The sequence below is a fragment of the Leucopleurus acutus genome, assembly GCF_964270905.1.
Source record: "Leucopleurus acutus genome assembly, chromosome: 18".
In the NCBI taxonomy this organism is placed as follows: domain Eukaryota; kingdom Metazoa; phylum Chordata; class Mammalia; order Artiodactyla; family Delphinidae; genus Leucopleurus; species Leucopleurus acutus.
Genome location: NC_139160.1, coordinates 47,339,056 through 47,357,799, shown reverse-complemented (window position 1 = coordinate 47,357,799; position 18,744 = coordinate 47,339,056). Strand labels below are relative to the sequence as shown.

The 18,744-nt window shown below is 34.9% G+C and overlaps 1 protein-coding gene across 6 annotated transcripts in view; it reads left to right on the top strand.

Annotated features, from left to right (window-relative positions):
* KLF12 (KLF transcription factor 12) overlaps positions 1 to 18,744 on the top strand; it is a 450,478-nt gene that overhangs the window by 284,528 nt on the left and 147,206 nt on the right. For all 6 annotated transcript variants that reach the window (XM_082859606.1, XM_082859602.1, XM_082859605.1 and 3 more), the window contains one exon: positions 15,161 to 15,707. In XM_082859606.1, coding sequence (XP_082715732.1) covers positions 15,161 to 15,707 — 547 coding nt within the window. The remainder of the gene's footprint in view (positions 1 to 15,160; positions 15,708 to 18,744) is intronic.

Genomic DNA, 18,744 nt, shown 5'->3' with positions numbered 1-18,744 from the left:
AAAAAAAAAAAAACTCCTTTAGGGCTTCCCTGGTGGTGCAGTGGTTAAGAATCTGCCTGCCATTGCAGGAGACACGGGTTCAAGCCCTGGTCCGTGAAGATCTCACATGCTGCGGAGCAACTAAGCCCATGTGCCACAGCTACTGAGCCTGTGCGCCTAGAGCCCATGCTCTGCAACAAGCGAAGCCACCGCGATGAGAAGCCCACGCACCACAATGAAGAGTAGCCCCCACTCACCACAGCTAGAGAAAGCCCATGCGCAACGATGAAGACCCAATGCAGCCAAAAATAAATCAATAAAATAAATAAATTTTTTTAAAAATTAAAAAAAACTCATTTAGAATTAAAATCTGGACCTAACCAATGTGCAGCTATTTATAGTCTTCATTTCTAACTCGATGTAAATGCTCTTTTGTTTTACTGCCAAAATATTAATATGTCTGAGAATGCAGTTCCACTCCGAACCCTCTTGGCGATGTGCTATTACCTTCCTAAAATCCTCAATGTTTTAACGTATATGGCCCCAAGCGTTGAAAACAAGAAATTGTGTGTTTCTAGTATTTTCCACTTGGTTTTGGTAGTTATATCATAAATATGTCCAACTGTCTTCTGCAGAAGATAATGAACAAATTTCAACATTTGACCCTATAGTGTGCTAATATAACTTATTGAGTAATCAAGGCAGTGTCATTTTATGGAAGCTGAACTGTTACAGACTATCAGATATAGTCATCTCTAGCTTTAGCACTAGAGTAAAATGATAAAAATAACAGCTACAGCAAGAAATACAACCACAGTTTTAATTGAGTGCTTTGTGTCAGGCAGTGTACCTTCAATAATTTAATCTTCAGAACTCCTTTCAAATGTAGGTAGAAATATTAGCACCATTCGTAAGTGAGGAACTGCAGTTTAGCAGATAAGCAACTTGCTTTGTGGTCACAGAACTGGGGCAGAGCCAGGGCACAAACCTAAGTCTATTAGTGTTTCTAGCCCATGCCCTTCACACCTCTGCTATAGTGTTATAATATATCCTTTTTAATTAATCATATAAGACAGTTAATAAATATGAAATGCAATTTCGCAACCAGTTCTTGATTATCTTCATGTCAATTACCTATGGGAAAAACATGCTAATAGCAAATCAACTTCCTTTGGTCATCCAGCATGTATCTGGGATTCTCCCTTCTGCTGACAGTTAGCTTGTGCTCAAGAAATACAAATGAATTTTAATATGAGCCTGAGAAAAAGAATATAATTATGGTGGTAAATCTGCTGGAATCATATAATGAATTTAAAACCCAACATAAATGCTTTTTGGATTATCTGTCACTTGGGATTACTTATACTGCGATCCCTTATAAGACGGTAGATAATTGAACATTGGCTATTTTACTGCAGCTGAAGGTACTGATGCTAAGGAGAAAATGAACTATGTAAATGTGAGTTTGCTTATTTATTTAATAATGTGCTTGAGATTTCATCACAGGAATCATTTAAAGCCAGAAACACAGAGTAACTTTATCTCATAGGAATTAAAGTTCTATTATTTCAGTCAAAGAAGTGATTAATATGCCTGATTCTTTTCTTTTCCTTATATATTCAGTAATGCATAATTGAATAATGTACAGTTGTTTTCTTAGAGATATAAGGAAACCAATGAAGGAAAAACAATTCTGTTAATACATGTTTGTGAAGCCCATGAAAGCTTTTACTTAACCTTTTTAGCCCCTTCTTTATGAAATATAGTCACCTTTAAATTGCATGAAATTAAAGGAAAATGTTCTATGGTACTGATACAGTGATTTCAGTCTTTCCTGATCCGCTGGAGGCATATACAGTATAGAATCGGACGTGGAGATCAGTGTTGCATTACAGTCGAGGCAATGGGTTTTGTTGTCAGGGATCACTCAAAATTGTGTCTTGACATTGCCACTTACCACTGTAGAGCCACTGGCACATTTCTTAACCCCTCCAAGTCTCTATTTTGTATCTGTGAAGTGTGATTAGTAATAGTTTCCTATATTGGGATGTGAGGATTAAATGCGTATGTCACAATGTGTACACATGTCGGTAAGTGTTAGATACGTGCCATTTCACCTTTAAGTATGGTGAAGATGATTCAGGTTTGAGGCCTAGACAGGGTAGCCATCCTTTGGCTGATACCAAAAGCCTCAGTAGAAAGGCAGATGCTTAACGGAGCTCGGATCATCAACCATACTTGTTACTTCAGCTCTCTGACTCAACCCCAGTCCCCCTTCACTTTTACACAAAACAAATATATCTGCCTTCTTCTATTTATGCACCTAAGCACAAATAGGAGAGGTAAACAGTAAATACTTGTAAAATCAAGGCATGTGAACACATACACACACATCTGCATATATAGATCATAAACTCCTCAAGTTATTTTTTTGTGCACATTCTCACTACACACACACATACACACACACACACACACACACACACACACACACACACGTAACCCTCCTGTAATTTTTAAGTGTACCGTATGGTAAAAGTCACAAGAATGTATGCATGTTAACTAACATTCATATTAATATATAAACCATACCCAGTTCTAACTAGCATTCATATTAATATATAAACCATACCCAGTTGCCCACAGAGATGCATCTACTGATGTTTTAACTGTATAGATGGATTTACCTGATTAATACATATGGATATTAATACAATTATTCATACAATTATTTATACAATTATTATGTATTGATATTAATACAATAATATTAATAATATGGATACATTAATACATTAATACATATGGAGGAAGTTGAGGAGGGAAAAATGAGAGGAGAATAATATAAATTTTTTTAAAAAGGAAAAAATAGGGCGGTAGAGGGAAAAACATAGAAGGAAAGGGATGGTAGCTCAGTGCATGGTTTCTCAACCTCAGCCCTATTGATCTTTCGTCTTTGTGGTAGAGAAGGGCCTGTCACCCTTGCCCTCAGTCGTGATAATCAAAAATGTCTTCGGACATTCAGTGCTGTGTCCCCTGGGGGAAAAATTACCCAGGCTGAGAACTGCGCCCTTAGCTGTAAGAAAGAATGTCAGCTATGCAGATGAAACTGTTCTTTTGTGAGAGGAATTAATAAAATGGCAATCAATTAAATTCTTTTTAAAGGAAGGAATGGGCAGATGGAAACTTACAATGCTAATTTTCATATGTTACAGTTAAGTTAATAAGTATATTTACTGTTTGTTAAGTTTCATAGATTTATTGAATTTTAGAATTAGTAAGGGCTTCAGAGAGCAACTGGGGCTTGTTTCAGGGACTCTGATAGGTGCTGGGTGACAAGAGTGTAATAAAAGTGGTGTGGGCTCACAGCCTGGTTAGAGAAAAGACACAGGAGCCTGGAGTGCTTTGGAAGCACAGAAGAGTGGTATCTCATCAGGACAGGTAGAATCTGGTAAAGGTCGAGGTGGTAACAGACATGTGACTGTGCAAAAGCATAATCAGAGTCACTTTCAGTTAGAAATTAAAGGAAGAGAGATGATGAGTAAGCTACCTGCCTAAAATAGAACCTCTACTAAAACTCAGGCAAGCACTCGTTTTACAAAACTGTGTTGCCTCTCGCTTAGTGTTCCGCTTACCAGATTTACACTTTATTACGCTACCTTTATCAAGGAACATGCATCATTGACCAAAAATGAAGCATTTTTTTCCATTTCTGAGTGTCTGGTTTACAAGAAAAGGAACAAAAGAAGTTAAATAGATGATGAGCTGGTTGTTTTTCACTTACATTTCTAAGGTGTTGCTTACAAATCTAATTAGGCTTTGGTCTTTCCATTTTTTCCCCCCATCTTTTCTCATTTCTTTCAAACTTACATCACATACAGTTTGGCCAGAGCACCAAATGCAGGATGCTGTTCCTAAGAATGATGATTCTAGTTACGGTTATCCTAAAACTTAATGTGAAAACAAATTGGAAATAAACATGAAATAGACGTTACAATGTGGGTTACTGATACCTGCCTCCTGCCCTTAAATTTGCTGTGTGCTAGGTATGTTGGGAAAGTGAGTTGGTGCCCACCAGACACCTATCCAAGCAGCGCTCATTTTTATACTCTCTTCAGTTTAATATTGCCAGGTACTAATTTCACATGAACTGCAAGAAAATATTTCTCAAAGGCACAGGTTCTCACTCTTTTTCCATCTTTCAGGGCTGATGAGGGCCGCATGGGGGTAAGTTCAGTCTTAGGAATCACTCTTAGGTTTAGATCACAGATCCATATTACATTGTGGCCCTGGACAGTTCTTTCAAATCCTGGGAGATGATATTTCTTTATTTATAAAACTGGAGGAGAAAATTCTACCAGATAATGTTGTAGTAAATATTAAGTATATTTACTTTTCCTGTATTTTAAAAATCAATCATTATTATTCAATTAATTAGTATTGAGTTAACTAATTTATGATTGCAAGTTCTCTGTAATACTTATTTGAATGTTTACTTGTTGATTTAAAGAGCACAATTTTGTTTTCTCAAATTCATTTAAAATGTCCTCCATTCTTTATAGCACAACATTCCCCATTGTTCATACCATTTCATGTTTTCTAAATGCAGTTCACTAGAAAAGTGGTGAAACTCTCATTAAAGCTCTGGGGGACGGGGGTGGGGGAAGAGTTGCTTCTATCATGGTCAAGATTAAAATCCTTTTGCAGTATCCTCAGATTTGGGGTGAAAGCTTTTCATCAGAAACATACAAAGCTTTGTAGTACCCATACATTGTTATATAATTGTTGACATTAGCTTCTCAAGTATGAGAATGTTTTCCTAGTAAACTGTGTTGCGGAAGCTTGAGGTTTCCAGAAGAATTCATAGTTTTAACCCACTAGGGTTACTACAATTGCATACTTTTAGTTACCAGTTACATTTAACTTTTTTCTTAGTTTAATTGCAAGGTCTATAGGTAGATACGTTAATTTATGTAGAATAACCATGCCAACAATCTAGGACTGATAGTAGTAACACCCTTGGCAAATTGAGATTTTAAGAGAATTTGCTGTTTTCTTCTAATAACAGTATATTATAGTGATTTGCTTCTAATAACATTACGGTTCTCTAGAATCTTGGAAAAGCCAGATTGAAAATTATAAAACACCTCCATTCACTTTCTAGGTTTTTTTTCTTTAAAATATATTTTGTACACTACTCATTTTTATCTTTCTGAAAATGTAACTTATTTCTTTTTGTTTTAAAAGTAGTGGAACTTCCCTGGCGATCCAGTGGTTAAGACTTCGCCTTCCAATGCAGGGGGTGCAGGTTCGATCCCTGGTCAGGGAGCTAAGATCCCACATGCCTCGCGGCCAAAAAACCAAAACATAAAACAAAAGCGATATTGTGACAAATTCAGTAAAGACTTTAAAAATGTTCCACATCAAAAAAAAATCTTAAAAAAAAAAGAAAAAGTAGTAGATTCACTGTAGAAAATATGGAAAACAAGAAAGAAGTAAAAAAGGAAACATGGATCACCCACAAATTCACCAAATGGAGAAGTTATTATTACCATTCTGGAGTATTTTTTCTAGGCTTTTTTTATTATTTTCATGTATAAAAATATTTTGGTGGAACAAAGTTAAACTCATTTATTATGGGCAGTTTTATATCCTAACGTTTTTAAACTTAACATTACATAGATAATAGTTCCCCATGCCACTGAGTATTGTTTCTCAAACTTGGCTGATCATTGTAGTCGCATGTGATGCTTTTTAAACTATTGGTGCCTACACCATATCCCAGACCTATTTCATCTCTGGCCTGTGTACCTTTAAAATGTTCCATGTATGATTCTGGTTCATAGTTAGGGTTAAAATCATTGTTCCAAATTTTATTTTGTTTTTATGACCACTTTGTTGTTTCTAACTTTTATTCCTATAAATAAGGCAAAGTTAAATATTTGTGTATACATCTTTGTCAAAATCCCAAATTGCCCTTTATGTCTCAAGGCAAGTCCCTGCATTAAGTTATGATGCCCTGTATCCCAGAAGGAAAGTTTTATAACCAACTTGAATATATAAACTTGTAGATAATTTAACTTAAATAGTTATAATATTTTAATATACTAATTAGTTGCAAAACAAATTCAAAATCACATTTTATGTAAAATGTACTTATTTGCATAAAATTGAAATGGTTGATACATATGTCATCTCCCTAACAGAATGACCATCTTTTGAAAGCTTCTTCACAGTTCCAACACTTGAAATTATGGGGTCATTTCACAGGAGTCATGACTAAATCTGTGTTAACATTCCTTGACTTTTTTTTTTTAAGCATATTCTCTTTGGTGATTTCTAAAAGTCAACATTGGTGTTGATTGAGAATTTGCTTTTCAAAATAGCGTTTTGTTTTTCAAAATAGAATGATTAGGGATAGACTTTGAATAGACGTATTTACATGTATATGGAAGAGGGGAGAGAGGGAAGAAGAGAGAGAGGGAGATGGAAGTGCCCTAGATTCTTTTTTAAAAAAAAATTTTTTTGGAGTATAGTTGATTTATAATGTTGTGGAGTTTTATATTATTTATTTATATTTATTTATATTATATAAATAAATATATTTATATTATATATTAATATTATATATATATTATATTATTATTATATTATATATAATTATATAAATATTTATATATTAATATTATATAAATAATATAAATATATATTTATATTATTTATATTATATTTATAATGTTGTGGAGTATAAAGTTTCAGCTGTACAGCATAGTAATTCAGTTATACATACACATATATTCATTCTTTTTCAGATTCTTTTCCAATATAGGTTATTACACAATATTGAGTAGAGTCCACTGTGCTATACAATAGGTCCTGGTTGGTTAATCTGTTTTAGAGATAGTGTGTGTATGTTAATCCCCAAATCCTAATTTATCCCTCCCCACCTTTCCCCTTTGGTAACCATAAGTTTTGCTTTTGAAATCTGTGAGTCTGTTTCTGTTTTGTAAATAAGTTCATTTATATCATTCTGAAAAATGTTAATTCTTGTTTTAAGGTATTTTAAGACTCTTGAGACACAGCTCACCAGCATTCCTGAAAGTGTGTATCCATTTACACTGCTGTCCTGCAGCCTAATAAAGTGTCCGTTTTACTACAAGCTTGTCAGCATTACTAGTATCATTTTTTAAATCTTTATTTCTTAGAATTCTGTGTCCCAGCCAGGAGGAATACTGAGCTATTTCCCCTGTCACTGTAAATCATAGCTGGTTAGCAGGAGTCTTGTCTGGCTGGCAAGTCCTCTTTTTCAATCAGATCAGTTGTCCTCCATCTGCCTCCCTGTTCCTGCCTTTGTCTTCCCTGAGGCTCTAGCCTGCCCCTTCTCCCCTTTTGCTCAGACACTCATCTCGATGGGTAAAATCAATGGGGGCTCGATTTGTACAGTTAATTCTACACCTAAACGTATTAATTACGTACGCCTGTGTGTGCCTTGTGGCAGTTGCACCTTAACGGGATGGGACCACTTTAAAAAACCTTTAGACAGTTTCACCCTCTCAGATCCGTAGAAAGACCTGCGTGCATCTATACCCCATTTACCAGGAAGCCAAAAGGTGAAGCTCAAAGAGTTGGTTTGCATGAGGGCATTTTGCTGATTTGTAGGGGGCTGGGATGGAATTAAATCCACTGCTTGTGAACAAGTTCTGGAGCATTTGAACACTGTTGCTTTTCTACTTCTGCCACATTCTCATGGTAGCTCCCTCTGATTCCAGGGGTAGGTGAGAAAAGGTGGCTTTCTCTCAACTTTGCTACTTGTCTTGTTTTGGCTTGGTTGTTGATCTCTCTTTAAAGGCATTTTCTATGAGTAGAGAAACATATACAGGCTTCTCTGGACTACTTGCTTGCTTTAAATATCCAAAAAGTAAAACCTACATTTTGCAAATATACCTCCCTTTACATAAAAAGATTGCGTTATTGCTTTATATGTTTGTAATATGTTAGGGTTTCCAGTTGTATCATCTGGGTATCTCAGCCTCTCTGAGGTCATCTTCTAATCTCTGAAATTTGATGTATTCCAGTACTATGAAAAATATCATTATAAAACTAACTCTTTATGGTGAATATTCTGTGAAATCAAAAGCACAGTCCATCTGGTAGCAGACAAGATTAATCTGTTTGAGAATGGTAAACATTATTGCATATTTTAAAATATGTAACTAGCACAGAACATTTGCCTCAGGCGTTTGACTAAGACTGTGGCTTAGGGTGAAGATTCAAATGAGCTTTTTATCCCTAGAAGTCTGTAAGACATGTTCCTCTCACGTACAGTGAAACTTTAATATCTTACATCAGTCACTGAATAATAATACCAATTTAAAACCAAAAGAAGAAGAAATTTAACCGTGATGTAGTCGAGATAAGTCTATAACAGTTACCTCTTTTTAAAAAAAATTGCAAGTGTTATGATAATGGTTTTGGTTTATGAATTTTGCAAAGAATTATAAACAAAATAATAGATAAAATTGAATCTTATCAGTAGCATTAATATTACATTCAAGTTAATTTAAAATCATTAGGGGACTTTACTTTTTCAGTAGAGATTTATACTTTCAGAATAACTCGGCAGATTGTACTTAAGAATTCCATATACCCACCCTACCCCCCTTCGCAGTCTCCCCTATTATTAAAGTCTTGCATTAGTTAATACTTTGTTAGATTTAATGATTTAATGAACCTATATTGATACATCATAGTTTACATTAAGGTTCATTCTTTGTGTTGTACACGTCTGTGGGTTTTGATAAATGCATAGTGACATGTAACCACCATTGCAGTCACATACAGAAGAGTTTCACTGCCCTAAAAATCCCCTGTGCTTCTCTTTTTCATCCCTCCCCTCCCTTCCCCCAAGCCCCTGGCAACTACTGATCTTTTTACTGTCTCTATAGTTTTGCCTTTTCCAAAATGTCATATAGTTGGATTCACAAAATTTATTTTTAAGACGTATTTGCATGCTTTTGTGAAGTTCAGTTTGACAGTAATTATAAGAAAATAGGAACAAAACTACCTTCTTATACTTCCTTTTTGGACATTTATTGTTGTGACACTATTTCGTTATCTCATTTGACCAGGTAAATGGGATTTAGGTGGCTTAATATCTTGAGCACAAATATTCTCATCTAACAAATGCGTTTGAGTCTTCAATGATTATGTTATGTGGTAGAACACAATAGTAATTTACATGTAACACATTATATTCATGTTCAAACAAGTTTGTTAGTCTTTTCGTTGGTTAGGAATGTCTGCTGTTAATTTTTTAAATGCACAAATAGAAATGCCTCTGTCCTCTACCACCCTGTAGGAGAATCCTCCCCACCTCAGGTGTGACCCTAACTTTACAACACATAAGTGCCAAACCAGAATTTCAGATGTGCAGTCAACTGTTAACATAAATTCTGATTGCTTTGGGTAAATAATATGATTCATGAAAGCCCTGGGAAATAAATAATAGGTCATGGAAAAGTATAATAACTAGGAAATAAGGAAAATTTAGGATAAGTTTAAATGCATGTATTGAATCCTTTTAGAAGGCTGGCATTTTCAATTTGTGAAAGCCTAAAAACATGAATGTAAAGCACAAAGAGTCCATTATGTTCTGCATATGTTCTGAATTTTCTTAAGGAATCAATCATTTCTTAAACCAGCACTTGAGAGATTGAGATAAAGCAGCTGAATTAAATATTCATTGAAAATCTTCCTCTTTAACTCATTCAGTACTTTTGAAACCAAGTTCCAGATTGTAAACGTAGGCTATTTCTACTTGTTGCCTTTTATTCTCTCATCCGTACTTTTAGAAAAATTACAATTTGTTTTTCCTTTTTTGAGTATACTTTGCTTTAATTTTTTCTTGGTCAGGTTTACAGATTCACACTTGTACAGCAACTGTAGTTAAGAGTTTGCTCTTAACATGAAGAATAAAGAAGAAAAATCACTAGGCTTGAAAGAAAGGTGAACAATGACCACCAGGGCCCATGCGAGACAGATCTTGAAAAATTTGTCTTTGAAAAAAGGCCTTCCTTTTTAGTAAGATAACGCAATAGAGAGGAAAGCGAAGTACTTGTTCCTTCACAAATTGACGTTTGGTGCCTTTCACACTTGGAGCGAAAATGACCTGTCAGAGTTGAGCAGGTTGCTTGCTTGAACCATGATGCTTATATTTTTAAATTTCCATTTACTAATGTGGGAAACTAAGACATGTACCTATTGTGCATTTCATGTACAAAGAGGAATTCTACTCTTTAAATAAGGTGTATTTGCATTTAAAATAGTGCAGTATAACAAAAGACTGTTGAAGAATAGCCAACATCCCAAAACAATTATTTTAATATATTTATGTATTATTGTCATAATGGATACAAACTGAACTATGGATTGATAGGCGATATTTATATAGTGGAATTAACAAATCAGACCAGTCAATTAAAATGTATTCCATCAACTATTACATGCTCATCCTGTGGGCCAATCTAATTAAGCTAAAAAAAAAATAGAGCCAAAAAAATTTGAATAATGTCAAATGACTGTCCTTGTGCATTTTAAGAGAAGATGTGTAAAATTTTATGTGGAACCTGAAAATGCTTACAATATTTCTACATGTTCAGCTTACTTTTGTAACATATATCTGTTTGGTTGTTTAGCAAACACTGCCCCTCTACAGTGGCTGTATTATGCCATCCTGCCTCAGAATATATCTTATGCTGAGTTCATGGAGCTATAGTAATAGATCAGGTTCTGTTTGGAATTTTAGTTCTAAAAGGGGAATCTCATTTACTTCTGTCCCACAATTCTCAGTATTACTTAAAAGCACTCAGTGTCCTAAATTCAATCTTCACAGCAGTTGTGTGAGTTTGGAATTAATATTACTCTTTTATAGGTGGATAAACGCAGACCTAGAGAATTTTCATGATGATACCATGACTGTACAGCTAATAAGTAATAGGGCAGGTCATGAATTCAAGTCTTTTGTGTCCAAATCAAATTTTCTGTCTCTAATAACCACATAACAGGCTATAAAGCGCGGATTCTTATAACTGTGAAGCCATGAGCTTTGTAACAGTAGGCAAGTCACTCTACAATCTTCTAAACGCTGCCATGAAATGATTTCTCAAAAAACTTTTATAAAGTTGGAAAGATAAAATTAAACATAATCTTTTTATGCTTTAAATGCTGCTTGCTGACCTGCTGGCTCCCTGGCTGGCTGGATGAATAGATGAATGGAGAGATGGAAGGATGGATAGATAGTTAGGCACATCCTTTTTGTGTGTGTGTTTGTGTGTGCACGTGTGTATATGCATAAATATTATGTTAGTTCTCTGACAATCCCTGATGCCATTAAAGATGAAACAGCTTATAAATCTTGGATAACATTTAGCAGAATATTACCCAAGTGGTCCTCAACCAAACGTAAGAGTCTCTGGAGGGCTTTCCAAAGATGAGGTGGTGTTCATATATATTTTTTCTCCTTTTAAGGTTGCCAGGTGATCAAAATACATGACAAGCCTTAAAAACCCATATTCACTTGAGGACTGTAATAAGATTCAGCTGATGGCAATGGCTGACTGTAGGAAACACATCAGGTACTCTGAGTACTCACACAGAGAAAGTTTTAGATACATTTTTGCATTTATTCAACAAAATGCCTAAAGCTGAAGTTACATTTTAAAACGTTTATTCAGGAAAAAGATGATCTCATTAGAACAGCTCACACGTGTAATCCCCAGATCACTGAAGGGAATATGTTCACTGGAATATTGTGCATTATATTTTATTGAGTGGATTATTTTGAATCAAACTGGCCTTCAGACTTTTGAAGAAATATTATTATGCAGCAGTATAATCCTATTTATATTTATCTTTATGTTTTTCACACACCTTTTTTTAATGAAGTATATTGTTATGTTTACCTTGTCAGACTTCTGTGTGTTTATGCATTTATTTCTTAAGGTATGTATGAAAGGCTGAAAAATTACTTTATTGTGGACCCCCTCCAAGAAATATTATATCATCTCTTGGAAGGTGAAATTAATTACTGTCATTCTCTTTGACAGAAATGCAGCATGCCCTTCAATCTTCACATCCTTAGAAGGAATTCTGTTTCTGTTGATACTATTAAATATAGTTTAAGTGTTTGATCATCTTTTCCACCCCAGGGTCATCAACAGCAAAAATTCAGCTAAAGTCACTGCTCCCAGGCAAAAATCTTGATGGGCTTTTATTTAAAACAAACAAACAGCAAAACAACAGCAGTGCTTAGAGGATGCTGCTGTGAGCCGTCCATCAGTGTTGTATCAAGAATTGAGTAGTTAGTGACCAAGGGCAGAATTTTAGTATGAAATCCTTTCTTTGTTCCTTTTTACAAAATTTTCTTGTCCTAACTGTGCATAAAACTTTTCTTTGTGATATCTGGTCTTTTCAGTGTCCCTGCCTCTTAGAGGCTGTTTCCTGGTAACATAGCCATATCTTTTCTCACTTTCTCAAATCTGTGTAGTCCTTTTATTTAGTTTCTAACTGCTGTAAGTGCTGCTTGTTTGGTGTTTTCCCGTGGTTTCCCCAGCTTTCCTTCTGTCTCTTGGCTGCTCTCCCATTGCTACACGTTTATGGATTCATATCTCGGAACCAATGTGTTTCCATTTTCCACTGTCCAAAAGCCAAGAAATGAATTCTAATCATGATTTCAGGATCAAGCCTTTCAGGTCTTTTCTTTTTCCTAAAAGGAGGAGGAAGCGTATACCTCAACTGTTTGGGAAACATATTTATGCAGTATTGCTGGTCTTACGTGTACGTACGTGCAGCTTGAAGCTGGAATTATGGATGGTTTACTGGCCACATTATCACAGTAGAAGTGATTGGTATGGGCTATGAGAATATATTATGTCAATAGTGTAAACGGATGAATGGTATGATCAGGGTTTTGTCCTCCTTAGACTGACGAGGCATTGTTTTTGGATATGCTGGTTGCATTTCAACTGCTACGTGTGAACTAGGAACCAGCATGTGCCTCTGTGATGTTTACACTTATAAATTCGTGCGTAACATGTCTAACGCTCCCAAATAAGATATGTCTGTTGTCCAAAGGTTTGGTTGATTCTTCCTAATTTTTATGAGCATTTTCTGTATTTTGGTTTGAGCTTGTGCAAAAGCTATGTAGTTCTCAAGTATTTGAAAGCACCTAGGGGCTCTTAGTATTGGGTCTTCCTAGCTTTCTTGTATATACAGCAGAATTATAAGAGGACTGCTCTTCCTCTATTGTAAAACAGCTTAAGGAGTAAAATTTTTTTTAGTGAGGGATTAAGCAGATACCTACAAAGTATGGACTCGTGTTCATAATCTCCAGAAGTCTAAAGCAGTTTGCAAATCTCAGTGAAGCTTGATGCCTCAGAAACCATCTATTTACAGATAAGCTCCATGTTTACCTCCTATATTGTCGTAGTCCACGAAAGCACTCTTCCATTTACTTTATGAAATGTTTGCACCTCAGCCTTTGGTTTATAAACCTATGTTAGAACCTTGTGTCTAAGTGTAATTAGGAAGAAAAAAATTCGTGATGGAAATAGTCACTATTTCCAAAATTAGAATTTTGGAGAGAAATTAATCAAGGCTATATTTGAAAGCAAACTATGTTTGATAATTTGTGCTTAATGACATATTTTATAATGTTAATGACAAACCAACTGGGATATTTTATGAAAGCAGCCTCAACAAAGAATTTCTATATGGGTATGACATACTAATAAGAAACATCCTACATTGTTCTACAGAGAAATTAAATGATAATACTGTGTGCGAATTGAAATAGTGTTCTAGTTAGAAGAGTAGATAATGCTAATAGCTTTTTATAAAAGTTGCTCCGTTTATGGTGTTTCTTTTCTTTTGTTTCTTAATATCTGAGAATATTTAAATTCTTATTTCTCAATTTCAGCACATGAAATGAGATCTTGTCATTTAGAATTTTATGCAGTAGATATTTGGATGCTTCATTTTGATATTTTCTAATTCTTTTCTTTTGGTGGGTAAGTAACCATGTTAGCTTAGAAGCAAAAAAAAAAAAAAACCAATAAAACATCAACCCATTTTCCTGTTTATTGATCTGGTACCATTGTTTAGCTTATTTTCTTTCTTTTCTCATTGTTGCTAAATAAAATGCCCTTGCACTATTGTATTTCCTGAATGGAGCTATAATTTATATTCTATAAAGAAAGATTTGAAGAAGCATGTTTTGTTCCTTTAAGTGTATGCTCAAGCTTTGAGGGGACTAGCAAACCAAAATCTTTTATTAAACAAAGAATGAAATGAACCAAATTAATATAATTTTAGGCATTGTTGTTCTCATACCATAGTGAAGCTGAAAAAAAAAAAGGTTTGGGTCTTCATATAATAGAACAATAATGTCTACGTTAGCCTGGTCAAATTAGATATAACCAAAAATAATCTTTTGTAGTCTAACTCTCTGTTAAGGCTAGACGGACACCTGCTAATTTGGGGGCCATTTTAGGCCTTGGAAATAGACATTTAGTAACTATTTCTTGAATTTATGAGTGAATAGGTATAAAATTAAATTATATTCATGCTCAGTAATAACACACTGAGCCCATTAGTCTGGGTGGAATCTTGGATTCTTTATCATTATTTATTATTAAATTTTGCTCATTAAAACTTGAAAGCATGAATACAAACTTGGACAAAATTATTATCATTGTCTTAAATTACACAGCACAAGCATAGGCAACTTAAGATTTACAGAATAAGCTTTTCCTAAAATTATTTCCTAAAAATACCTGTTGTAGTATTTCTGTATATTATTTTGAGAAAAACTTTTTCATTGCTATGAGCTCAGTTATAATTCAGTTATTAGAAATGGCTTGTATTCAATAATTTAGCAAACGGGTGTGGGAAGTTGGAGAATTTTATGCCCTGTTTTAGTGTATTTCCCTGGATTTTGACAATGATGTCTGTCGCCCTCCCAGTCGTCTTACTCTGTTGTGCTTTTGTACTCTCCACTTTAATTATGACGACTGTCCGAGCGGTTCTTCAGATATTTGGAGAGCGAATTAATGTTCTGTAGCAATAAGAGAAAAATTAAAAAACATTCAAGTCATCAATCATACCTCTATTTTTCTCCCCACAGTCTCCAAACGTCCACAACTACCCCGATATGGAAGCTGTTCCCCTGTTGCTAAATAATGTGAAAGGGGAACCCCCGGAGGACCCGTTATGCGTAGATCACTTCCAGACACAAACTGAGCCAGTGGACTTGTCCATCAACAAAGCCAGGACATCCCCCACAGCCGTTTCCTCCTCCCCCGTTTCCATGACAGCGTCCGCCTCCTCCCCTTCTTCAACTTCAACCTCTTCGTCGTCTTCTAGTCGTCCAGCCTCATCCCCAACTGTTATAACATCAGTATCTTCAGCATCATCTTCGTCAACGGTATTAACTCCAGGGCCCCTTGTTGCCTCTGCCTCTGGTGTGGGAGGCCAGCAGTTTTTGCACATTATCCATCCCGTTCCGCCTTCAAGTCCCATGAATTTACAGTCTAACAAACTGAGTCACGTTCACCGCATCCCCGTGGTGGTCCAGTCGGTGCCTGTCGTCTACACAGCTGTGCGGTCACCTGGAAATGTGAACAACACTATCGTCGTACCACTTTTGGAGGATGGGAGAAGCCATGGCAAAGGTAAGAGACACAAGCAAGCCTTGATTTATTTCAGCAGTAACTCTTCATTTATTCAGTGAGCGGACCCCAAGTCATAGGCAAACACACTACATCCAAGGAAGTTCTGTGCAGAACGACACAGGAGCCAGCTGATCCACTGCTGAGTAGAGCACAGTTTAGTAGAAACTAACCTCATATTTATATAGGTATATGCTTCAGTATTACTTAGTCCATATTTCTGTATATCAAGTCATTTAATGTCAGAATTCAAATACCTAAATTTGCAAAATATTTTTACCTTCAAGCGCTCAAATAGAAAGTTCAATCTATAGTCAGCGTAACTGCTTGTGAGATGCAAATGTGTAAATCCCTCGTAGAGGTTAACCACTGTGAAATTTTTACAAAGTGTGTCAGGATGTTTCTTCTTTCAGTTGTTCGGGCTGGAACTTACTTGTCTGGCAATAATATAAAATTCCATGAAGTTCCGGTGGTTGGAACCTGATCATTCACTTTTGAGTAACTTGTAAATTAAGTCGCCATCAACGTAATTCTAAAGTTAGGTGTTTGGCTACAAATGTGTTATGTAGCTTGAGTTCTTATCTTCATACAAGTCTAAGTTTTTATTTTAAATAGGAGGAAGCCTTCATATGATAGAAATAATTCAAAATGCAGTATTAATATTTCCTTCTGGGGGTTAGAAGGCAGAAAGATACTTTGTTACATGTCTGTATGTAATAATACCAAGTTAACTATATATGATAGTTAACTGATCATGAAGTTATTTTTCTTCTTCTAAGTTCTTTTTGTTTCATTTTTAAATAGAAGGAATTGTAATAATATCATGGTGTTGATTTTTCTTCCCTTTCTATGAATCTAAAAAAATAAGTCACCCTTCTATAGAGATGTAAAATGCCTATAATCATCAACTCATGTGTGTATTTTGTCTTCAGAGCCTAGAAATGACGATGGATTAAGACTTAGATTGCATTACTTTTTGCTTTGATACCATATTACTTCCGAGGTCCATAATTAAAATATGATGGGTGAATACATAAAACACTGCCTTCGTGTAAAATACTAGTAAACATAGTTGTTTTGGTTCTTGTATAAGGTGGGATTCAGTGCATAGGAATAATAACATTTGGTCGTGAACTTGGAGAAATTTTTGCAAACATACATTACAGAATCGTGCATTCATCTTTTGCAAGTTACTATTTTATCTGCAGTGAGTTTCTTCATAGCACATGGCAAGTTTCATCTTCCCAGTTTTACCACCTGAAAACTCTTGTGCTTTACAGCAGTCAGAGGTTTAAACTGCAAACTTGAGATCCAGACGCTCTGCTTACCTGACAACCTATTTTTCTTTTCTTTTTTTTTTTTTTTTGGTGCTTTTATGGGCAAAGGCCAGGAAGTAGTCCCACCACCATCTTTGTGAGCAGGTAGAAGAAAAAGAGGAAGAAGTGAGTCTTTACATAGATTTTTCTTGAGTCGAACCTTCTTTGCTATTACTAATACTTCTGATCCAAGTGAGCTAATCGATTCAAATAATAATAACATAACTAAAGGCCATATTAGGTATTTATTTTCTTTTATAATTTACAGATGTGCTTTAAATTTTTTAAGAATTAGGAATTAACAACTAGAAAAATTATAACCTTGCGTATTACATTATATATGTGTACACCATAGAACCCAATCTTTTTACAATAACACTTATGAAAAATATTGCTTTTATTGTGAAGGTGATTGATAAGGATCTTAACACTGTTCATGCCCTGCTTTTACAATTTCCATGCTCTAATGAAGGAAACAAAAGAGATATCTCTTTTATTTGCCATTATTTGATGGGAGAGATTACTTTTATTTAACGTTTACTGCCAAAATTTAATTTTCTGGAAAATTTATCTTTGCAGAAGAACGGTGTTAAGTAAGACTCAGGCTGTAATTTGTTCTCCACATGAGTATATTTGTTAGTTTCATGCAGTGTTTTCTATTCAGTAGTTTCCTCATATCAAGAGTAAACATTTATATAACCATAAACACACTAAACTATAATGTGGATGTTAACAGCATGAGATTTGGGATCAAGGTTGTATGGGTTAGTATCCTAGTTCCCTCACTTCCAGCTTTGGACTGGGCAATAACTGGGCAAAGTTATTTAATTTCACTCATCTTCATTTTCTTCAGTGATAAAATGGGAATAGAAGTATATATCTTTCAAGATTATTGGGAAGATAAAGTAAGAGCTTATGTGTAAATGTCTAGCACTGATCAACTGTCAATAAATGTTTGCAGTTATTTATCATTATTATATCCCCCCCAAAAAATACCTGAAGCAATAATGTTCAGAAATTTTTTCTCTGTCTTATAAAAACAGAAAGTTGGAGGAAAAAGGACTTACTGAATTTAAAAGTGAAAAACTGTTTCCAAGAAGTTGGTATAGAAATGCTTCTCAAAGTTGTTACAACAAATTATAAGGGATGAGTGTTTAGGATGAGAAATTGTCTGGAAAATCCCATACTTTCTATGTTTATTAGTTTATATTAAGTTTTTATAATCCCCACATTCTACAAATATTGCTACACATTTTATAAGTTTTTTATTGTTTAATTTATTAATTAGATGATGGTAAAATTCTCTAATTGAGGAGGTCTGCCTACCTCACAGAACGAATAAAGGAAAGGGCATTTCAGTGATTCCTCACGTCTGTATTTTGCACATATGCACTGGGCACTGGGCCAGCAATGAAATGGCTGGGTGATAAAGGGAGCCCTATTTCCATTCTCAAATAGGACTTGCATATCTGGTATGGATGAGCAAAAGAAAATACAATAGGGGAGTTGGTTTTTCAAAATGCTACTAATAAAAATACAAAACTAACTCTTATAAATGTAGGTGATTGTACTAGCTGATTACCTTTAAAGTTGGTATACATATCTGGTCTGTGGTAGAGAAATAGATTACCTTACATCACACTACACAAGAGACTGTGAATGAATACATCTGTATCTAAAATACCATGAATTGAGTCATTTGTCCATTCAAGTATTTATTGAGC